Raw genomic sequence first — 24,834 nt, forward strand, 5'->3', positions numbered from 1 at the left:
TATCCCATCTCTTGAAATCCTCCTCCATCTGTTCCACCAACCGCGTTAAATTTAACCTATGCAATGTGCCCCAATTCTTAGCTATCTGGATCCCCAGGTAACGAAAGTCCCTTGTTACCTTCCTCAACGGTAGGTCCTCTATTTCTCTACTCTGCTCCCCTGGATGCACCACAAACAACTCACTTTTCCCCATGTTCAATTTATACCCTGAAAAATCCCCAAACTCCCCAAGTATCCGCATTATTTCTGGCATCCCCTCCGCCGGGTCCGCCACGTATAGTAGCAAATCGTCCGCATACAAAGATACCCGGTGCTCTTCTCCTCCCCTAAGTACTCCCCTCCACTTCTTGGAACCCCTCAACGCTATCGCCAGGGGCTCAATCGCCAGTGCAAACAATAATGGGGACAGAGGGCATCCCTGCCTTGTCCCTCTATGGAGCCGAAAATATGCAGATCCCCGTCCATTCGTGACCACGCTCGCCACTGGGGCCCTATACAACAGCTGCACCCATCTAACATACCCCTCTCCAAAGCCAAATCTCCTCAACACCTCCCACAAATAATCCCACTCCACTCTATCAAATGCTTTCTCGGCATCCATCGCCACTACTATCTCCGTTTCTCCCTCTGGTGGGGCCATCATCATTACCCCTAACAACCTCCGTATATTCGTGTTCAGCTGTCTCCCCTTCACAAACCCAGTTTGGTCCTCGTGGACCACCCCCGGGACACATTCCTCTATTCTCATTGCCATTACCTTGGCCAGGACCTTGGCATCTATATTTAGGAGGGAAATAGGTCTATAGGACCCGCATTGTAGCGGGTCCTTTTCCTTTAAGAGAAGCGATATCGTTGCTTCAGGCATAGTCGGGGGCAGTTGTCCCCTTTCCTTTGCCTCATTAAAGGTCCTCGTCAGTACCGGGGCGAGCAAGTCCACATATTTTCTATAGAATTCGACTGGGAATCCATCCGGTCCCGGGGCCTTTCCCGCCTGCATGCTCCTAATTCCTTTCACCACTTCTTCTACCTCGATCTGTGCTCCCAGTCCCACTCTTTCCTGCTCTTCCACCTTGGGAAATTCCAGCCGATCCAAGAAGCCCATCATTCTCTCCCTCCCATCCGGGGGTTGAGCTTCATATAATTTTTTATAAAATGTCTTGAACACTCCATTCACTCTCTCCGCTCCATCTCTCCTTCCTCATCCCTCACTCCCCCTATTTCCCTCGCTACTCCCCTTTTCCTCAATTGGTGTGCCAGCGACCTGCTCGCCTTCTCCCCATATTCGTACTGTACACCCTGTGCCTTCCTCCATTGTGCCTCTGCAGTGCCTGTAGTCAGCAAGTCAAATTCTACATGTAGCCTTTGCCTTTCCCTGTACAGTCCCTCCTCCGGTGCTTCCGCATATTGTCTGTCCACCCTCAAAAGTTCTTGCAGCAACCGCTCCCGTTCCTTACTCTCCTGCTTCCCTTTATGTGCCCTTATTGATATCAGCTCCCCTCTAACCACCGCCTTCAACGCCTCCCAGGCCACTCCCACCTGGACCTCCCCATTATCATTGAGTTCCAAGTACTTTTCAATGCACCCCCTCACCCTTAGACACACACCCTCATCTGCCATTAGCCCCATGTCCATTCTCCAGGGTGGGCGCCCTCCTGTTTCCTCCCCTATCTCCAAGTCCACCCAGTGTGGAGCGTGATCCGAAATGGCTATAGCCGTATACTCCGTTCCCCTCACCTTCGGGATCAATGCCCTACCCAGCACAAAAAAGTCTATTCGCGAGTAGACTTTATGGACATAGGAGAAAAACGAGAACTCCTTACTCCTAGGTCTGCTAAATCTCCACGGGTCTACACCTCCCATCTACTCCATAAAATCTTTAAGTACCTTGGCTGCTGCCGGCCTCCTTCCAGTCCTGGACTTCGACCTATCCAGCCCTGGTTCCAACACCGTATTAAAATCTCCCCCCATTATCAGCTTTCCCATCTCTAGGTCCGGAATGCGTCCTAGCATCCGCCTCATAAAATTGGCATCATCCCAGTTCGGGGCATATACGTTTACCAAAACCACCGTCTCCCCCTGTAGTTTGCCACTCACCATCACGTATCTGCCCCCGTTATCCGCCACTATAGTCTTTGCCTCGAACATTACCCGCTTCCCCACTAATATAGCCACCCCCCTGTTTTTCGCATCTAGCCCCGAATGGAACACCTGCCCCACCCATCCTTTGCGTAGCCTAACCTGGTCTATCAGTTTCAGGTGCGTTTCCTGTAACATAACCACATCTGCCTTAAGTTTCTTAAGGTGTGCGAGTACCCGTGCCCTCTTTATCGGCCCGTTCAGCCCTCTCACGTTCCACGTGATCAGCCGAGTTGGGGGGCTTCCTACCCCCCCCCCCCCCCCCCTTGTCGATTAGCCATCACCTTTTTCCAGCTCCTCACCCGGTTCCCACGCAGCTGTATCTCCCCCAGGCGGTGCCCCCCCGCCCATCTTCTCCCATACCAGCTCCCCCCTCTCCCCAGCAGCAGCAACCCAGTAATTCCCCCCTCCCACCCCCCCGCTAGATCCCCCGCTAGCGTAATTACTCCCCCCATGTTGCTCCCAGAAGTCAGCAGACTCTGGCTGACCTCGGCTTCCCCCCGTGACCTCGGCTTGCACCGTGCGACGCCCCCTCCTTCCTGCTTCTCTATTCCCGCCATGATTATCATAGCGCGGGAACCAAGCCCGCGCTTCTCCCTTGGCCCCGCCCCCAATGGCCAACGCCCCATCTCCTCCACCTCCCCTCCTCCCCCCATCACCACCTGTGGGAGAGAGAAAAGTTACCACATCGCAGGATTAGTACATAAAACCCCTCTTTGCCCCCCACATTCGCCCCACCACTTTGTTCGAACGTTCTTTTTAATAACCCGCTCATTCCAGTTTTTCTTCCACAATAAAAGTCCACGCTTCATCCGCCGTCTCAAAGTAGTGGTGCCTCCCTCGATATGTGACCCACAGTCTTGCCGGTTGCAGCATTCCAAATTTTATCTTCTTTTTATGAAGCACCGCCTTGGCCCGATTAAAGCTCGCCCTCCTTCTCGCCACCTCCGCACTCCAGTCTTGATAAACGCGGATCACCGTGTTCTCCCATTTACTGCTCCGAGTTTTCTTCGCCCATCTAAGGACCATTTCTCTATCCTTAAAACGGAGGAATCTCACCACTATGGCTCTGGGAATTTCTCCTGCTCTCGGTCCTCGCCCCATCACTCGGTAACGTCCCTCCACCTCCAACGGACCCGCCGGGGCCTCCGCTCCCATTAACGAGTGCAGCATCGTGCTCACATATGCCCCGACGTCCGCTCCCTCCACACCTTCAGGAACACCAAGAATCCTCAGGTTGTTCCTCCTTGCGTTGTATTCCAGTGCCTCCAACCTTTCCACACATCGTTTCTGATGTGCCTCATGCGTCTCCGTCTTCACCACCAGGCCCTGTATATCGTCCTCATTCTCGGCTGCCTTTGCCTTCACGACCCGAAGCTCCCGCTCCTGGGTCTTTTGTTCCTCCTTTAGCCCTTCGATCGCCTGTAGTATCGGGGCCAACAGCTCTTTCTTCATTTCCTTTTTGATCTCTTCCACACAGCATTTCAAGAACTCTTGTTGTTCAGGGCCCCATGTTAAACTGCCACCTTCCGACGCCATCTTGGTTTTTGCTTGCCTTCCTTGCCGCTGTTCTAAAGGATCCACTGCAATCTGGCCACTCTCTCCTCCTTTTTCCATCCGTATCCAGGGTGGATTCCCTTCTGGTTTACTGCACAGTGTTTTTAGCCGTCAAAATTGCCGTTGGGGCTCCTATCAAGAGCCCAAAAGTCCGTTTCACAGGGAGCTGCCGAAACGTGCGACTTAGCTGGTCATCGCCGCACCCGGAAGTCCATTTGCTTTCTTAATCACCTGTTTTACCTGTAAACCAACTTTTTGCGACTCATGCACTAGCACACCCAGGTCTCTCTGCACAGCAGCACATTTTAATATTTTATCATTTAAATAATAATCCCTTTTACTGTTATTCCTACCAAAATGGATAACCTCACATTTGTCAACATTGTATTCCATCTGCCAGACCCTAGCCCATTCACTTAGCCTATCCAAATCCATCTGCAGACTTCCAGTATCCTCTGCACTTTTTGCTTTACCACTCATCTTAGTGTCGTCTGCAAACTTGGCCACATTGCCTTGGTCCCTTGGACATCAATAACAATGAAATTGAAATCGTCCTTCCCCCAATTCAGACACTTGATTTCTGGAACTATCCTTATCCCTTTCCATAATGACTTTGAAACTTATGGGGCTGGATTCTCCATTTTTCAGGCTATGCCCGGAGGATCAGTGGCGTTTTACGTTAAAAAAATCGGCGGCGCCCCAGCACCAATCCTCCAACCGGTTTGTGGCAGCGCATGCGCATGGCGACAACCTGCAGCAGTTGCGCCGTACAACATGGCGCCGGCTGTGCGCGGACCCGACCTGCCAGATAGTGCCCCCTTGAACACCCCCTCCCCACCCCCCACCAGTCCTCCAGATCACACTGAAGCCACCCCGGCCAGCAGCATGGCTCCCGTGGGACATGTGGTTTCAGCGCTCGGGAACTCGGCCCATCGGGGAAGGGCTTTAAAGTAACGTCCTGAGGCTGTCCCAATGACCTGTGGTGCACTCCTCGATGATGCCGTTTTGGAGGGGGCGAAGCATACGAAGACAGGCACCACTCCCAATTCCATCGTAAAAAGGGATTTTCCGCCCATTATGAAATCAGCGTCGGGGAACAGAGAAACCCGCCCATGGTCTCTATCTCCCAAATGCTCGCCCATGGACATTTCATTTCCTAGGATTAGGTCCAACACTGCTCCATCCCTTGTAGGACTACCTACGTACTGGCACAAAAAGCTCTCCTAGATGCACTTTTTAAAAATCCACCCTGTCTAATCCTTTCACACTAAGGCAATTCCAGTTAATCTTGGCGATGTTGAAATCTCCTACTACTAAAACCCTATTCCCCTCCCACCTCTGATTTGCCTACATATCTGTTCTTTTATCTTCCTTGATTGTTGGTAGGCCTGCAGTATAATCCCAGCAAAGTGATCGCCTCTTTTTATATCTAAGCTCCACCCATATGGCTTCATTTGGAAGAGACTTGTGTATTTGCTCTTGCAGAGGTTAGGCATGGAATTGGGGGTCAAATGACCACTTTCTGTGCTGTTACCATGCTATGATTCTATGATTGTTTGGAATTTTAAAGCAAATATTTACGCTAGTTAGAACAGGAACAGTATATAAGAACTGGAGTAGGGAATTCAGTTAGGCCAGCAATAGGTGGGTGCTCAGGAGAGATTAGGACAGCACAGTAGCACAGTTGCTTCACAGCTCCAGGGTCCCAGGTTCGATTCCCGACTTGGGTCACTGTGCAGAGTCTGCACCTTCTCCCCGTGTCTGCGCGGGTTTCCTCCGGGTGCTCCGGTTTCCTCCCACAGCCCAAAGATGCGCAGGTTAGGTGGAGACCATGATAAATTGCCCTTCGTGTCCGAAAAAGGTTAGGTGGGGTTACAGGGATAGGGTGGAGGTGTGGGGAGAGGGTGGAGGTATGGGCTTAGGTTGGGTGTTCTTTCTAAGGCCGGTGCAGATTCGATGGGCTGAATGGCATCCTTCTGCACTGTAAATTCTATGATCTATGACAAGATGTTTTTCCATGTGGGGTAAGTCAGAGACAAGAGACATTTGCTGAGGAAAGAAATGTGGCTGTGAAGGCAAGTTTTAGTAAACACTTAGTCAGTCTCTGTCTTACACGTTCTGGCATTCACATCATTTTGGGCTAGAGAATTTGAGATTTCTACTACCTTTTGTGGGGGGAAAATGCATCCTGATTTCATTGCTGAGTGGCTAATATATAAGAAACGTTTACCATGTTTTGTAGCGTAATGTTAATTTCTGTGCATTCTCTATTCAGCCACCAAACTCAGAGTACCTGTTGGGACCATCCGAAAATGGTCGAGCTTTTTCACTCATTGGGTAAGTAGACTGGCATCAGGACTCTTAGGAATCTATATCATTATTAGATTATTGCAATAGAGTAGCAAAAGCAAATTTAGATTTTTTTTTGCAAGTATGTCTATGAGTTAAGATTTATTTTGATGCAGCATGTAGGCATAAAAAGCAATATCTGAAGTAATGTATAAGCAGAATTTATGGGCTCTGGTGACGCAAACGCATGAAAGAAAGACTTGTAATTATATTGTTCTTTTCACGGCCACTGAAAATATCAGTTCACTTTACAGCCAGTGAAGTAATGTGTAGTTGCTGTTGAAGTGTAGGGAATTTGGCTACCAGTGTGTGCACAGCAATCTTCCACAGACAGCAATATGATAATGACCTGATAAGTTGTTCTTGTTATTTTGATTGGGGGATAAATATTGGCCAGGTCACTGGGGATAATTCCCTTGCTCTTCAAAATAGTTCCTTGGGATCTTTTATTACATACACCCAAGCAGGCAGATGATGCCTTTGTTTAGTATCTCATCTGTGTTCTTAGGATTGCGTTAGAGTGTCGACTTTGATTGTTTTATTCAAGTCTTGGATTTGGACTTGAACCTGAAATCTTGCAACTCAAATGATCAATAATGGATTCTTTATGAATTTTTAAAATGCAGGTTCATAATGAGTGAAGTACTTTTAATCTCCTATATTGCTTAAATTTGATGGTGGGAATGCTTCCTCTGTATAATTTAGCTTGTTATCTCAGCAATTTGAAAATATTTTGCCACGTTTCAGATCCTATAGGTAAGTTTTGGTGCTTACACTGAACACCGATCCGAAAATCAGGGCCATGTTGTCTTACACACTCTGACCTGGTCTCTCTTTGAGTGTGGCATAGTTAAATTTATTTTGGTTGACAGGTTTTAGAACCTGAGCTCCTTTCATGAATAAGCATACTTAAAATAGAGGTTTCCTTTTGCATATCTGTACGAGCCAGTTTATCTCTTCAATAACCAAAGTATGTCAGGTGAGTGCTGACAGTCACTTTTCTGCATGATCAAAATGCCAATACTCAATAAAGATCAAAGCAGTTAAACATTGAAGTTTGTCAAAAAAGTAATGTAAACTGCATAGGAATGGAGGACTAGGACAATTTGAAACAATCTCTTTTTATAGAGTCACGTACAGCACAAAAGGAGGCCATTTAGCCAATTACGTTTATGTTGGCACTCTGGAGTTGAATTGAATTTGATTTATTGTCACGTGTACCAAGGTGCAGTGAAAATTATTTTGCATACAGTCTAGAGAGATCGTTCCATACATGAAAAAACATAGGACATGCATAAATACGCACTGTAAATACATAGGCACAAGCATTGGGTGAGCATTGGGATTGTTGTACTATTCAGTAGATAAGATGTGTGAAGATTAGTTCAGTCCGTAAGAGGGTCATTCAGGAGACTGGTAATAGCGGGGAAGAAGCTGTTTTTGAACCTGTTAATGCGTGTTCTCAGACTTCTGTATCTTCTGCCCGAAGGAAGAAGTTGGAAGAGAGAATAACCCAGAGAGAACAGACCAGTCAGTGGGATTCCCTACTCTATCCCCAGAGGTTTGTTAATTTATAGCAGGCTTATCCAAGAGCCGACCGGATGTGGCCTGTGAGACGTTTTTAAGTAGTCCACCACATCCTGTAAGTGTAGTTAACAGTTCAACTTCAAAACCTCCCAGAAAGAATTTCAAAAGTGCTCCGTGCCTGCCCAGCCAATCACAAGCTGGGTTCTGCGTGCATTGGCTGCTAATCAGCAACCAATGTAACATGAAATCAGCCTGTGATTGGATGAGTGAAATGTCACGGTAAGTTTTGAATACCTTTGTTTCTGGCGTGGGACCATTCGGGTGTGGATGGCAAACTCAGAAAGAAGCCAGGGACCTGACCATGGGCGATCTTATTTGTTTACACTGGCAGGCTAGCACCAGGCTACAGTAAAAAAACAACTACTGGGGTAAGTATGAATATGAGGCAAATGAAACAGTCTGCTGGAGAGTGAGAGAGTGCATGTCTCTCACACTGTCTACTTGTCTCTCTCCCTCTCCCTTTACCCGTCTTAGCTGCTGGAAACAGGGTTAGTTTCCACACGATATGCAGTTTGTACTCTGCTCTATCTCACGTCCAGCTCCCTAGACTTATCGCCATCTCCGATTTGTCACACTGCTTCTGGCAGAAATTTGTTCCAGCTAAATAATGGGAAGGCTGAAGCTTATTGTCTTCAGTTCCATCACAAAGTCTGTTTCTTCGCCACAAAATCCATTCCTCTACCTGACTACTGTCTGAAGCCATCCCCAACTGTTCACAGTCTTGGTGTTGTGTTCGACGCTGGGATGAGCTTTCGATCACGTATGTATCAGCAAGATTACCTCCTTTCACCTTCAGAAAGTCAATTGATATCAAACTTGCCTGAGCATATCTCCTCATTCATACATTTGTTAGCTCTTGACTTGACTATTCCAGGGTTCTTCTGGCCTGACTCCTATCTTCTACCCTACTTATACAAAGAATCCTTGGATTTTGGAGAAGCATTGGAAGACTGCCAGTGTGACACCTCTATTCAAAATGTGGGAGGCAAAAAGCAGGGCCGATTAGCCTAACATCTGTTGTTGGAAAAAATGTTGGAAGTAATTATTAAGGAGGTACTAGCAGAACATTTGGAAAATCATAATCTAATCAAGCAGAGTCAGCATAAAGGGAAATAGTGTCTGACTAATCTATTAGTGTTTTGAGGAAGTCTGAATCAGAATGGCTAGAGGGGAACCAGTAGATGTGTTGTAATTGGATTTCCAGAAAGCGTTCAACAAGGTACCTCACAAAAGGTTAAGTCATAAGATAAGAGCCCATGGTGTTGGAGGTAACATATTGGCATGGATAAAGAACTGGCTTGTAGCAGAAACAGCAAGTGGGGATTAGGGGTTCTTTTTCAGGTTGGCGACCTGTAACCAGTGAGGTTCCACAAGGATCAGTACTGGGACCCCAACTGTTTACTACATATATGATATATATATGAATATTAATAATATATTAATATTAATAAATTGGAGGAAGGAAGTGAATGCACTGCAGCCAAAAATAGGTGGAACGGTAAGTTGCAAGAGAGATACAAACAGTTTGTATAGAGATATTGATAGGATAAGTGGGCAAAATGTTGGCAAATGGGATATAATGAGGGAAAATGTGAAGTTTTTCTTATTTTGGAAGGGAGAACAAAAGAACAGAATCTTATTTAAATGAAGAAATACTGCAGAAAGCTGCAACACAAAGAGACTTGGGGTACTTGTGAACCAAAGTCAAAGCTATCACACAGGTGCAGCAGGTAATCAGGAAGGCTGATGGAATGTTGGCCCTTGCATACATAGATACATAGAAGATAGGAGCAGGAGGAGGCCTTTTGGCCCTTCAAGCCTGCTCCGCCATTGATCATGATCATGGCTGATCATCCAACTCAGTAGCCTAATCCTGCTTTCTCTCATAGCCTTTGATCCCATTCTCCCCAAGTGCTATATCCAGCCGCCTCTTGAATATATTCAAAGTTTTAGCATCAACTATTCCCTGTGACAATTAATTCCACAGGCTCACCACTCTTTGTGTGAAGAAATGCCTCCTTATCTCTGTCCGAAATGGTTTACCCTGAATCCTCAGACTGTGACCCCTGGATCTGGACACACCCATCATTGGTAACATCTTCCCTGTCTAGACCTGTTAGAATTTTATAAGTCTCTAAGAGATCCCCCCTCATTCTTCTGAACTCCAGTGAGAACAATCCCAACCTAGTCAATCTCTCCTCATATGACAGTCCCGCCATCCCTGGAATCAGTCTGGTAAACCTTGGTTGCACTCCCTCGAGAGCAAGAACATCCTTCCTCAGAGAAGACCAAAACTGCACATAATACTCCAGGTGTGGCTTCACCAAGGCCCTGTACAATTGCAGCAACACATCCCTGCTTCTACACTCGAACCCTCTCGCAATGAAGGCCAACATACCATTAGCTTTCTTTACCACCTGCTGCACCTGCATACTTACCTTCAGCGAATGGTGCACAAGGACACCCAGGTCCCGCTGCACACTCCCCTCTCCCAATTTACAACCATTCAAGTAGTAATCTGCCTTCCTGTTTTTGTTTCCAAAGTGAATAACCTCACACTAATCCAAATTATACTGCATCCTTATTTCAAGGGGGTTGGAGTATAAGAGTAGGGAAGTCTGACTGCAACTGCACAAGGTACTGGTGAGATCTGGAGTACTGTGAGCAATTTTTGTCCCCTGTTTAAGGGAATATATCATTTAATTGGAGGCGGTTCAGAGTAGGTTCACTTGGATGATCCCTGGTGTGGAGGGATTGTCTTATGAGCAAAGGTTAAACAGGTTGGGACTCTACTCATTGGAATTTAGAAAAATGAGTGTTGACCTGATTGAAACATATAGAATTCTCAAGGGGCTTGACAGGGTAAATGCTGAGAGGATGTTTCCCCTCATGGGAGAGTCTAGGACCAGAGGGCATCGTCTCAGAATGAAGGGGTGCTCAGTTAAGACTGAGATGAGGCAAAATTTCTTCTCTCGGAGGATTGTGAGTATTTGGAACTCCTTGCCACAGAGAACTCTGTGTATATTTAAGGCTGAGATAGACAGATTATTGATCAGTAAGGGAATCAAAGGTTACAGGGAACGGGCAGGAAAGTGGACATTAGAAATGTTGAATCAGCCAAAATCCTAGTGAATGGATAAGCAAGCTTGCACTCCTGTTTGCTTCACCCAATGCCTGTGTCCATATATTTTCACAGTAACTTCATTGCAGTGTTAATGTAAGCCTACTTGTGACAATAGCAAATATTAAATATTATTATATTTATATTGTGTATTTATTTATGTCCTATGTTTTTTTTCCCTCATGTATCGAATGATCTGTCTGGACAAGCAGAACAATACAACAATAATAATAATCTTTATTATTGTCACAAGTAGGCTTACATTAACACTGCAATGGAGTTACTGTGAAAATCCCCTAGTCGCCACATTCCGGCACATGTTCAGGTACACTGAGGGAGAATTCAGAATGTCCAATTCACCTAACAAGCAAGTCCTTCGGAACTTGTGGGAGGAAACCGGCGCACCCGGAGGAAATCCACGCAGACATGGGGGAACGTGCAGATTCCACACAGACAGTGACCCAAGCTGGGAATTGAACCCAAGTCCCTGGCGCTGTGAAGCAACAGTGCTAACCACTGTGCTACCATGCCGCCCACTATACCTTGGTACACGTGACAATAGAATAAATCCAAAGAATGACCTAATCCTGTTCATATTTCATATGGTCTTACACCTGGGCTCACCCAAAGCTTACAAATACAAGTTCTTGTTTGTCTGTCCCTGTCTCACCATCCAACTCCTCTCTATATCCAACTTTTTTTTTCTATGTCTATCTGTTTGACGCTCTCATTCTTAAATCTGGATGGGGCTAATTTTGCTGGCCCAGAAACTGACGCAAGCTTCACACATTTCACAACGTGAACTGGCTGCCGGGTATTTGAACCATAATAGCCACATCAGACCAACACATTGCAGCATCCTCACTGACACACTTCCCTCTCTTGCAGGATAAATTGGTGTAACAGCCACAAGTTGTATTTATACAGTGTCTTTATGTAGTAAATGTCCCACGTGATTCACAGGAATGGGTGGAGCTAAGAAGCGCCAAGAGGTGTAAAACATTAGTGGGAGTTGCCTATAGGCCTCCAAACAATTGTAGTAAGGTAGGTGATGACATTAAACAGGGAATCAGAGAATAGTGCAACATGAGTGCGACAGTAATAATTGGTGACTTTAATCTATATATAGACCAGGCAAACAAATTAGCAATAATACTTCAGGAATGAGACCCTAATGTATAAGGCAATTTAGACGTTAAACCGAATGAGGAAAAAAAAACTGCTCGCAGAGTCGGAGGGATACGCCCGCACCTGGCTGAGTTACATCGTCCCAGTCAGACTTAAACTCGGTAGTGAAAATATACAGGGTGCCTCAGATCCAATGTTCTTCGAGACCTTCCTCTCTGACCAGCTATTAGTCCATTACATAAGACATAGGAGCAGAATTAGACCTTTCGGCCCAGTGAGTCTGCTCTGCCAATCAATCATGGCTGAAATTTGTCACATCCCCATTTTTCTGCCTTTTCCTCATAACTCCTGATCCCCTTATTAATCAAGAACCTATCTATCTCTGTCTTAAAAGCACTCAGTAATTTGGCCTCCACAGCCTTCTGCGGCAAAGAGTTCCACAGATTCACCACCCTCTGGCTGAAGAAATTCCTCCCCATCTCTGTTTTAAAGGATTGTCCTTTTAGTCTGAGATTGTGTCCTCTGGTTCTAGTTTTTCCTACAAGTGGAAACGTTCTCTCCACATCCACTCTATCCAGGCCTCTCAGTATTCTGTAAGTTTCAATAAGATCCCCTCCTCATCCTTCTAAACTCCAATGAGTACAGACCCAGTGTCCTCAACCATTCATCAAACGACAAGCTCTTCATTCCAGGGATCATTCTTGTGAACCTCCTCTGGACCCTCTCCAAAGCCAGCACACCCTTCCTTAGATACAGATCCCAAAACAGCTCACAATACTCCAAATGGGGTCTGACCAGAGCCCCTCTCGCCCTCTCAACACAAATGCTAACATTATATTTGCCTTCCTAAATGCCGACTGCACGTTAACCTTGAGAGAATCCAATATACTTAACTGCCACTTATAAATAAAGTTAACAAAACAGGTTTCCTTGCGGTCTTCTGTGTAGGTACTTTTAGAGACCCTTTCAAGAGCTGATCCAGTAGACTTCTATCTTGTCAGACTCCAATCCTCTGGCACACAGCTGTTCAACTTAAAATATGTGACCCTCTTCTTGATACTATCTTTCTAGTTCGGGGGTTCTGTCGCTTGGACTTTTTCTTACTCTTTGGAATGTATCTATTCTGTGCATTCTAAAATATCACCTTAAATATCACTGCATCTCTATTGACCTATCCCTTAACCTAATTTGCTAATTCACTGTTGTCAGCTCTGCTTTTTGTCCTCGTAGGTTCCCTTATTTACAGTCTCTGACCCATTCTTTCATCAAAATGAATGTAAAATTCAATCATATTATGGTTCCTGCTATCTAGGAGAGCCTTCAGTATGAGATCATTAATTACTCCAATATCATTGCACAATACCAGAACATGCTGTCCAAAGAAACTATTCTGAAAACATTCAATGAACTCCTCATCTATGCCACAAAGAACAAAGAAAAGTACAGCCCTTCTGCCCTCCAGGCCTATGCCAACCATGCTGCCAGTCTAACCTAAAATCTTCTACACTTCCAGGATCCGTCTCCCTCTATTCCCATCCTATTCATGTATTTGTCAAGACGCCCCTTAAGCGTCACTATCGTACCTGCTTCCACCACTTCCTCTGGCAGGGAGTTCCAGGCATCCACTACCCTCTGTGTAAGAAAACTTCCCTCACACATCTCCTCTAAATTTTGCCCTTCACAACTTAAACCTATGTCCCCTAGTAATTGACTCGGAAACACCTGGGAAAAAAGCTTCTGACTATCCACTCTGTCCATACCCCTCATAATTTTGTAGACTTCTACCAGGGTGCACCTCAACCACCATCGTTCCAGTGAGAACAAACCAAGTTTATCCAACCTCTCCTCATAGCTAATGCTCTTCATACCGCAACATCCTGGGAAACCTCTTATGTACCCTCTCCAAAGTCTGCACATCCTTCTGGTAGTGTGGCGATCAGAATTGAACACTATATTCCAAGTGTGGCCTAACTAAGGTTCTATACAACTACAGCATGACTTGCCAATTTTTATACTCAATGCCACGGTCAGTGAAGGCAAGGATGCCATCTGTTTTCTTGACTACCTTCTCCACCTGCGTTGCCACTTTCAGTGACCTGTGGATCTGTACACCCAGATCCCTCTGCCTGTCAATACTCTTAAGAATTCTGCCATTTACTGTATATTTCTCACCTGTATTACACCTTCCAAAATGCATTACCTCACATTTATCTGGATTAAACTCCATCTGCCATCTCTCTGCCCAAGTCTCCAACTGATCTATATCCTGCTGTATCCTCTGATAGTCCTCATCACTGTCTGCAATTTCTCCAACCTTTGTGTTAGCAAACTTACTAATCAGACCAGTTACATTTTCCTCCAAATCATTTATATGTACTACGAACATCAAAAGTCCCAGCACTGATCCCTGCGGAACGCCACTAGCCACAAGCCTCCATTGAAAAAAGCACCCTTCCACTGCTACCCCTGTCTTCTATGATCAAGCCAGTTATGTATCCATCTTGCCACCTCACCTCTGATCCCATGTGACTTCATCTTCAGTACCAGTCTGCCATGAGGGCCTTGTCAAAGGCCTTACTGAAGTCCATATTGACAACATCCACTGCCCTCCCTTCATCAATCATCTTCATTACTTCCTCGAAAAACTCCAATAGTTTCTCTACCACTGACCTAAGGTTCACCGCCTGTAATTTCCTGGATTATCCTTACTACACTTCTTTTTTTTCTTTCTTTTAATAAATTTAGTGTACCCAATTCATTTTTTCCAATTAAGGGGCAATTTACCGTGGCCAATCCACCTAGCCTGCACATCTTTGGGTTGTGGGGGCGAAACCCACGCTAACACGGGGAGAATGTGCAAACTCCACACGGACAGTGTACCCAGAGCCGTGATCGAACCTGGGACCTCGGCGCCATGAGGCTGCAGGGCTAATCCACTGCGCCACCGTGCTGCCCTCTTGCTGCCCTTCTTAAACAAACAAAGAACATTAGCTATTCTCCAGTCCCTTGGGACCTCACCTGTAGCCAGTGAAGAAACAAAGATTCCTGTCACGGCCCAGCAATTTCCTCCCTTGGCTCCCTCAGTATTCTGGGGTAAATCAGGCCCTGGGAACTTATCTACCTTAATGTTTTTCAAGACGCCCAACACCACCTCCTTTTTGATCTCAGTGTGACCCAGACTATCTACACACCCTTCCCCAGACTCACCATCCACCAAGTCCTTCTCTTTGGTGAATACTGATGCAAGGTACTCATTTAGTACCTCGCCCATTTCCTCTGGCTCCACACTTCCATTCCCTCCCCTAACCTTGAGTGGGCCAACCCTTTCCCTGGCTACCCTCTTGCTCTTTATATACGTATAAAAATGGGGCGTTCCTTAATTCTGTTTGCCAATGACTTTTCGTGATCCCTTTTAACCCTCCTGACTCCTTTTTTAAGTTTCATCCTACTTTCCTTGTATTCCTCACTGGCTTTGTCTGTTCCGAGCCTTCTAGCCCTTTCAGATGCTTCCTTTTTCTTTTGGGCTTGACTCACAATATCCTTGTTATCCAAGGTTCCCAAAACATGCCATGTTTATCCTTCTTCCTCACAGGAACATGCCGGTTTCCAATCTACTCACATTTGAAAGCCTCCCACATGCAGATGTTGATTTACTCTCAAACATCCGCCCCCAATCTAGAGTCTTCAATTCTTGCCTAATATTGATATAATTAGCCTTCTCCCTTTTAGCAACTTACTGAATTATGGTCACTGTTCCTGAAATGCTCCCCTACTGAAACTTCGACCATCTGACCGAGCTCATTCCCCAATACCAGTCTAATACAGCCCCTTCTCTAGTTGGACTATTTAAATATTATTTCAAGAAGCCCTCCTAGATACTCCTTACGATCTCTGCCCCATCCAAGCCCCGAGCATTAAGTGAGTCCCAATCAATATAGGGGAAGTTAAAATCATCTACCACAACAACACTGATGCTTTTACACCTTTCCAAAATCTGCCCACATATCTGTTCCTCTATCTCCCGCTGGCTGTTGGGATGCCTGTAGTAAACCCCCAACATTGTGACTGCAACCTTCCTATTTCTGAGCTCTACCCATATTGCCTCGCTGCATGAGCCCTCTGAGATGTCCTCCCACAGTACAGCTGTGATATTCTCCTTAACCAGTGGTGCAACTCTCCCACCCCTTTTACATCCCCCTCAATCACACTTGAGACATCTAATTTGGAACATTTAGCTACCAATCTTGTCCTTCCCTGAACCAAGTCTCTAATGGCAACATCATAGTCCCAAGTATTAATCCAAGCTCTAGGTTCATCTGCCTTACCTGTTAGAATTTTTGCATTGAAACAAATGCACTTCAGACCATCAGTCTCTCCACCCCCCCCCCCCCCCCCCCCCCCCACCCCGTACAGATCCTACCTGGCCAGAAGAGATCCCAATGATCCAGATATCTGAAACCCTCCCTCCTGCACCAGCTGCGTAGCTGCATGTTTAGCTATACTATCTTCCTATTTCTAGCCCCACTGGCACATGGCACAGGGAGTATTCCCAAGATTACAACCCTAGAGGTCCTGTTTTTTAACTTTCTTCCTAATTCCCTGAACTCCTGCTGCGGGGCCTCCTCACTCTTACTGCCTACGACATTAGTACCAATATGTACCACAACCTCTGGTTCTTCACCCCCCCCCTTTCAGAATGCCCCCTGCCCATTCATAGACATCCTGGACCCTGGCACCAGGGAGGCAACATACCATCCTGGAATCTCTTTCACGTCCACAGAAGCGCCTATCTGTGCCTCTGACTATGGAGTCCCCTATAACTATTGCTCTTCTGCGCTATGTCCCTCCCTGCTGAACAACAGAGCCAACCATGGTGCCATTGCTCTGGCTTCTGCTGCTGTTTCCCCCTGATAGCCCCCCTCTCCAACAGTATCCAAAATGGTACACTTGTTAGAGAGGGACAGTCACAGGGGATTCCTGCACTGACTGCCTGCCCCTTCTAGCCATCACCCATCTATCTACCTGCATCTTGGGTGTGACCACGTCCCAGAAACTCCTGTCTATGATGTTTTGTGCCACCTGCATGCTCCTAAATGCATCCATGCTGCTGCAACTGATCCATGCGGTCTGCAAGGAGCTGCAATTGGGTGCACTTCCTGCAGATGTAGTTGTCCGGAATGCTGGAAACTTCACCTTTGCCTATCTGACTTTTCCAGTCTTTCTGTAAATTAAAATCTCCCATGATTATCACTGTGCCTTTCTGACAAACTCCAATTATGGCTTACTTTAACTCCATCATACCATATGGTTACTTAAGGGAGTCTGTACACGACTCTCACAAGTGGCATCTTGCTTTTACCGTATCCCATCCACACCCTTGTTTCCTGAACTTGGGTCATCCCCCTTTATTGTGTTCAGGCCATCATTAACTAACTTTTGCTCAATTCTTGCTCTTCCTAAATATCCTGTACCCATCAATATTCAGGTCCCAATCAATGTCCTCCTACTGAAATGGCTATCAACTCGTACTTATGGGTACGATTCTAATCCCATGGAAAATGGGATGAGAATACTTGGGTGATTGTTTTTGACCGGCACAGACACGATGGGCCGAAGTGCCTTTTCTATGACTCGTAATTTCATGTGGCTCGTTATCACCTCAGGGGAATAAAGAATGAGCAACAAATGCTGGCTCTGCCAGTGACACTCATGAAAGAATATGAAAAGGATGAGGATTGAACTAGTTAGTTTTCATTTCCAGAAACAGAGGGCACAAATTAGGGTTATTGGCAAAAGAACTAAAAGCAGCGAGTGGTTAGGATCTAGAATGCCTGAAATTTGGTTGAGTCGTATTCAATCATGGCTTTCAAAAGGGAATTGAATAAGCAACTGAAGGGAATAAATTTGCAGGACTATTGGAATGGGATGTGCTATGGGACTATATCCATTTCCCAATGCAAGTGCCAGCATGAACTCAATGGGATGAATAGCCTCCTACTGTGCTGTAACTATTCTGTGATTCGACCATCTAATTATTGGCTGAGGTAGTTGCACTTGTCTTCAAACATTGTTCTATTTGCGTTAATGCAGGTGATTTAAACAACGTACGTTTTTCTGCCTACCGGACAGCTATGAAGATCCGCCGGCTACAGAAAGCTCTCTGTTGTGAGTGACTCTACATATTCAGTAATCTGTAATCTCATGATTTACTTTATTGTGGAATTTCTTGCATATCAGGTGTAATTATTTGCAATGGACCACATTCTGCAGAGTCATTAGTTAGAATTGCCCCTGCACCCTACAGCTCAAAAATATTTTGTGTACAAATTGCTGAAAGTGCAAGCTGATAACAGCGCAACCAAGCCGTAAGACATTTGAGACTTAAGTGAACAGGAGAACCAACCAGATATCTCTTTAAAGATCAGGAAATAACCACACGAAGGTCTGAAAACGAGGTTGAATTAAAGGAGAAAGAATTTGATGTCAGATCAGGTACAAAAAGAGAGGGAAAGAAAGATTGGATTAAGGAAGACAGAAATAAAAAGTAAGAATTGAGATTGATTGGCAGTTATTTTTTTTTAAATAAATATTTTATTGAAAATTTTTGGTCAACCAACACAGTACATTGTGCATCCTTTACACAATATTATAACAGCACAAATAACAATGACCTATTTTATATAAGCAAAAAACAAAAAATGAATAAATATTAAATAACAAAAATGAAAACTAGCCCTAATTGGCAACTGCCTTGTCACAAGTTACACCCCCCCCCCGCCCACCCCCCCCACCCCCAAATCCTGGGCTGCTGCTGCTGCCTTCTTTTTCCCCTTCCATCTATCTATCCGCAAGGTATTCGACGAACGGTTGCCACCACCTGGTGAACCCTTGAGCCGACCCCCTTAGGACGAACTTAATCCGCTCTAGCTTTATAAACCCCGCCATGTCATTTATCCAGGTCTCCACCCCCGGGGGCTTGGCTTCCTTCCACATTAGCAATATCCTGCGCCGGGCTACTAGGGACGCAAAGGCCAAAACATCGGCCTCTCTCGCCTCCTGCACTCCCGGCTCTTGTGCTACCCCAAATATAGCCAACCCCCAGCTTGGTTCGACCCGGACCCCCACTACTTTTGAAAGCACCTTTGTCACCCCCATCCAAAACCTCTGTAGTGCCGGGCATGACCAAAACATATGGGTATGATTCGCTGGGCTTCTCGAGCACCTCGCACACCTATCCTCCACCCCAGAAAATTTACTGAGCCGCGCTCCAGTCATATGCGCCCTGTGTAATACCTTAAACTGAATCAGGCTTAGCCTGGCACACGAGGACGACGAGTTTACCCTGCTTAGGGCATCCGCCCACAGCCCCTCCTCGATCTCCTCCCCCAGCTCTTCTTCCCATTTCCCTTTTAGTTCATCTACCATAGTCTCCCCTTCGTCCCTCATTTCCCTATATATATCTGACACCTTACCATCCCCCACCCATGTCTTTGAGATCACTCTGTCCTGCACCTCTTGTGTCGGGAGCTGCGGAAAATCCCTCACCTGTTGCCTCGCAAAAGCCCTCAGTTGCATATACCTGAATGCATTCCCTTGGGGCAACCCATATTTCTCGGTCAGCGCTCCCAGACTCGCGAACTTCCCATCCACAAATAGATCTTTCAGTTGCGTTATTCCTGCTCTTTGCCACATTCCATATCCCCCATCCATTCCCCCCGGGGCAAACCTATGGTTGTTTCTTATCGGGGACCCCCCCAAAGCTCCAGTCTTTCCCCTATGCCGTCTCCACTGTCCCCAAATCTTCAGTGTAGCTACCACCACCGGGCTTGTGGTGTAGTTCCTCGGTGAGAACGGCAATGGGGCTGTCACCATAGCCTGCAGGCTAGTCCCCCTACAGGACGCCCTCTCTAATCTCTTCCACGCCGCTCCCTCCTCCTCTCCCATCCACTTACTCACCATTGAAATATTAGCGGCCCAATAGTACTCACTTAGGCTCGGTAGTGCCAGCCCCCCCTATCCCTGCTACGCTGTAAGAATCCCTTCCTCACTCTCGGGGTCTTCCCGGCCCAAACAAAACCCATGATGCTCTTTTCAATCCTTTTAAAAAAAGCCTTCGTGATCACCACCGGGAGGCACTGAAACACAAAGAGGAATCTCGGGAGGACCACCATCTTAACCGCCTGCACCCTCCCTGCCATTGACAGGGCTACCATATCCCATCTCTTGAAATCTTCCTCCATCTGTTCCACCAACCGCGTTAAATTTAACCTGTGCAGTGTGCCCCAATTCTTAGCTATCCGGATCCCCAGGTAACGAAAGTCTCTTGTTACCTTCCTCAACGGTAGGTCCTCTATTTCTCTACTCTGCTCCCCAGGATGCACCACAAACAGCTCACTCTTCCCCATATTCAATTTATACCCTGAAAAATCCCCAAACTCCCCAAGTATCCGCATTATTTCTGGCATCGCCTCCGCCGGATCCGCCACATATAGTAGCAAATCGTCCGCATACAAAGATACCCGGTGTTCTTCTCCTCCCCTAAGTACTCCCCTCCACTTCTTGGAACCCCTCAGCGCTATCGCCAGGGGCTCAATCGCCAGTGCAAACAGTAATGGGGACAGAGGGCATCCCTGCCTTGTCCCTCTATGGAGCCGAAAATATGCCGATCCCCGTCCATTCGTGACCACACTCGCCACTGGGGCCCTATACAATAGCTGCACCCATCTAACATACCCCTCTCCAAAACCAAATCTCCTCAACACCTCCCACGAATAATCCCATTCCACTCTATCAAATGCTTTCTCGGCATCCATCGCCACTACTAACTCTGTTTCACCCTCTGGTGGGGCCATCATCATTACCCCTAACAGCCTCCGTATATTCGTGTTCAGCTGTCTCCCCTTCACAAACCCAGTTTGGTCCTCGTGAACCACCCCCGGGACACATTCCTCTATTCTCATTGCCATTACCTTGGCCAGGACCTTGGCATCCACATTTAGGAGGGAAATTGGTCTGTAGGACCCGCATTGTAGCGGGTCCTTTTCCTTCTTTAAGAGAAGCGATATCGTTGCTTCAGACATAGTCGGGGGCAGTTGTCCCCTTTCCTTTGCCTCATTAAAGGTCCTCGTCAGTACCGGGGCGAGCAAGTCCAAATATTTTCTATAAAATTCGACTGGGAATCCGTCCGGTCCCGGGGCCTTTCCCGTCTGCATGCTCCTAATTCCTTTCACCACTTCTTCTACCTCGATCTGTGCTCCCAGTCCCACCCTTTCCTGCTCTTTCACCTTGGGAATTTCCAGCCGATCCAAAAAGTCCATCATTCTCTCCCTCCCATCCGGGGGTTGAGCTTCATATAATTTTTTATAAAATGTCTTGAACACTTCATTCACTCTCTCCGCTCCCCGCTCCATCTCTCCTTCCTCGTCCCTCACTCCCCCTATTTCCCTCGCTGCTCCCCTTTTCCTCAATTGGTGTGCCAGCAACCTGCTCGCCTTCTCCCCATATTCATACTGTACACCCTGTGCCTTCCTCCATTGTGCCTCTGCAGTGCCTGTAGTCAGCAAGTCAAATTCCACATGCAGCCTTTGCCTTTCCCTGTACAGTCCCTCCTCCGGTGCTTCCGCATATTGTCTGTCCACCCTCAAAGGTTCTTGCAGCAACCGCTCCCGTTCCTTACTCTCCTGCTTCCCTTTATGTGCCCTTATTGATATCAGCTCCCCCCGAACCACCGCCTTCAACGCCTCCCAGACCACTCCCACCTGGACCTCCCCATTGTCATTGAGTTCCAAGTACTTTTCAATACATCCCCTCACCCTTAGACACACCCCCTCATCCGCCATTAGTCCCATGTCCATTCTCCAGGGTGGGCGCCCTCCTGTTTCCTCCCCTATCTCCAAGTCCACCCAGTGTGGGGCGTGATCCGAAATGGCTATAGCCGTATACTCCGTTCCCCTCACCTTCGGGATCAATGCCCTACCCAGCACGAAAAAGTCTATGCGCGAATAGACTTTATGGACATAGGAGAAAAACGAGAACTCCTTACTCCTAGGTCTACTGAATCTCCACGGGTCCACACCTCCCATCTGCTCCATAAAATCCTTAAGCACCTTGGCTGCTGCCGGCCTCCTTCCAGTCCTGGACTTCGACCTATCCAGCCCTGGTTCCAACACCGTGTTAAAGTCTCCCCCCATTATCAGCTTTCCCGTCTCCAGGTCCGGAATGCGTCCTAGCATCCGCCTCATAAAATTGGCATCGTCCCAGTTCGGGGCATACACGTTTACCAAAACCACCGTCTCTCCCTGTAGTTTGCCACTCACCATCACGTATCTACCCCCGTTATCCGCCACTATAGTCTTTGCCTCGAACATAACCCGCTTCCCCACTAATATAGCCACCCCCCTGTTTTTCGCATCTAGCCCCGAATGGAACACCTGCCCCACCCACCCTTTGCGCAGCCTAACCTGGTCTATCAGTTTCAGGTGCGTTTCCTGTAACATAACCACATCTGCTTTAAGTTTCTTAAGGTGTGCGAGTACCCGTGCCCTCTTTATCGGCCCGTTGAGCCCTCTCACGTTCCACGTGATCAGCCGAGTTGGGGGGCTTCCCACCCCCCCCCCCTTGCCGATTAGCCATCATCTTTTTCCAGCTTCTCACCCAGTTCCCACGCAGCTGTATCTCCCCCAGGCGGTGCCCCCCCGCCCATCCTCTCCCGTACCCGCTCCCCCCTTTCCCCAGCAGCAGCAACCCAGTAATTCCCCCCTCCCACCCCCCCCCCCCCCCCCCCCCCCGCTAGACCCCCCGCTAGCGTAATTACTCCCCCCATGTTGCTCCCAGAAGTCAGCAAACTCTGGCTGACCTCGGCTTCCCCCCGTGACCACGGCTCGCACCGTGCGACGCCCCCTCCTTCCTGCTTCTCTATTCCCGCCATAATTATCATAGCGCGGGAGCCAAGCCCGCGCTTCTCCCTTGGCCCCGCCCCCCATGGCCAACGCCCCATCTCCTCTCCCTCCCCACCTCCCCCCATCACCCCCTGTGGGAGAGAGAAAAGTTACCACACCGCAGGATTAGAACACAAAACCCCTCTTCGCCCCCCCCATTCGCCCCACCACTTTGTCCAAACGTTCTTTTTAATAATCCACTCATTCCAGTTTTTCTTCTACAATAAAAGTCCACGCTTCATCCGCCGTCTCAAAGTAGTGGTGCCTCCCTTGATATGTGACCCACAGTCTTGCCGGTTGCAGCATTCCAAATTTTATCTTCCTTTTATGAAGCACCGCCTTGGCCCGATTAAAGCTCGCCCTCCTTCTCGCCATCTCCGCACTCCAGTCTTGATAAACGCGGATCACTGCGTTCTCCCATTTACTGCTCCGAGTTTTCTTCGCCCATCTAAGGACCATTTCTCTATCCTTAAAACGGAGGAATCTCACCACTATGGCTCTGGGAGTTTCTCCTGCTCTCGGTCCTCGCGCCATAACTCGGTATGCTCCCTCCACCTCCAACGGACCCGCCGGGGCCTCCGCTCCCATTAACGAGTGCAGCATCGTGCTCACATATGCCCCGACGTCCGCACCCTCCACACCTTCAGGAAGACCAAGAATCCTCAGGTTGTTCCTCCTTGCGTTGTTTTCCAGTGCCTCCAACCTCTCCACACATCGTTTCTGATGTGCCTCATGCGTCTCCGTCTTCACCACCAGGCCCTGTATATCGTCCTCATTCTCGGCTGCCTTCGCCTTCACGACCCGAAGCTCCCGCTCCTGGGTCTTTTGTTCCTCCTTTAGCCCTTCAATCGCCTGTAGTATCGGGGCCAACAGCTCTTTCTTCATTTCCTTTTTTATCTCTTCCACGCAGCATTTCAAGAACTCTTGTTGTTCAGGGCCCCATGTGAAACTGCCACCTTCCGACGCCATCTTGGTTTTTGCTTGCCTTCCTTGCCGCTGTTCCAAAGGATCCGCTGCAATCCGGCCACTTTCCTCTCCTTTTTCCATCCGTGTCCAGGGGGAATTCCCTTCTGGTTTCCCGCACGGTGTTTTTAGCCGTTAAAATTGCCGTTGGGGCTCCTATCAAGAGCCCAAAAGTCCGTTTCACCGGGAGCTGCCGAAACGTGCGACTCAGCTGGTCATCGCCGCACCCGGAAGTCTGATTGGCAGTTATTAACAATGATCACATCATTAAATGAGTACTTGCAACATGTAATGACAAGACCTACCTGTCTGTGCAGCATTTAATGGGAATATACAGCAAGTGCCTAAAAAAAAGATGCCCTTTTTCATGAAGCCAACAGTGGAGTGCGCAACTTTGGCATTTCACCACATACCTGCCCCTTGCTTGCAGTTACTGTACCATTTGCACATTGACAGCAGAAAATGCCAGCCTAATCAGTAATTTGACAGAAAATTGTGGTGCAATATATGACCCTTATAGACAATTTGTTGCAACAAAAATTTGTATTTATATTATACCTTTTTGGTTAGCACTGCCCCAGACTCTGGAATTTACACATTCTCCCCATGTCTGCATGGGTCTCATCCCCACAACCCAATGACCTGCAGGGTAGGTGGATTGGCCATGCTAAATTGCCCCTTAATTGAAAAAAAAAAGAATTGGGTACTCTAAATTTCAAAGAATATATATTATACCTTTAACAGATTAAACCATCCCAAGGCATTTTGTAGGAACATTATCGAGTAACATCTGACACTGAATCACACAAGGAGATGTTATGGGTGATGCTCAAAACCTTGGTCAAAAAAGTAGATTTTAAGGAACATCTTAAAGGAGGTAAGAGTGGTGGTGATCTTCATTGAGGGAATTCCAGAATTATGGCCTAAGAGGTTGAATACATGGCCACCTGTGGTGGGACAATTCAAATTGGAAAACTTGAGCATCCAGATTTAGTGGAGTGAGGATACCTAGGAGGGCCGAAAGGCGATTACAGAGGAATGGAGGAGCATTTGAAG

At 47.2% G+C, this 24,834-nt stretch overlaps 1 protein-coding gene across 5 annotated transcripts in view; it reads left to right on the forward strand.

The window, feature by feature from the left end:
- utrn (utrophin) overlaps positions 1-24,834 on the forward strand; it is a 770,758-nt gene that overhangs the window by 640,280 nt on the left and 105,644 nt on the right. For all 5 annotated transcript variants that reach the window (XM_072507465.1, XM_072507476.1, XM_072507484.1 and 2 more), the window contains 2 exons: positions 5,969-6,030; positions 17,969-18,043. In XM_072507465.1, the coding sequence (XP_072363566.1) occupies positions 5,969-6,030; positions 17,969-18,043 (137 nt within the window). The remainder of the gene's footprint in view (positions 1-5,968; positions 6,031-17,968; positions 18,044-24,834) is intronic.

Source organism: Scyliorhinus torazame, chromosome 1 (assembly GCF_047496885.1).
Source record: "Scyliorhinus torazame isolate Kashiwa2021f chromosome 1, sScyTor2.1, whole genome shotgun sequence".
NCBI lineage: Eukaryota > Metazoa > Chordata > Chondrichthyes > Carcharhiniformes > Scyliorhinidae > Scyliorhinus > Scyliorhinus torazame.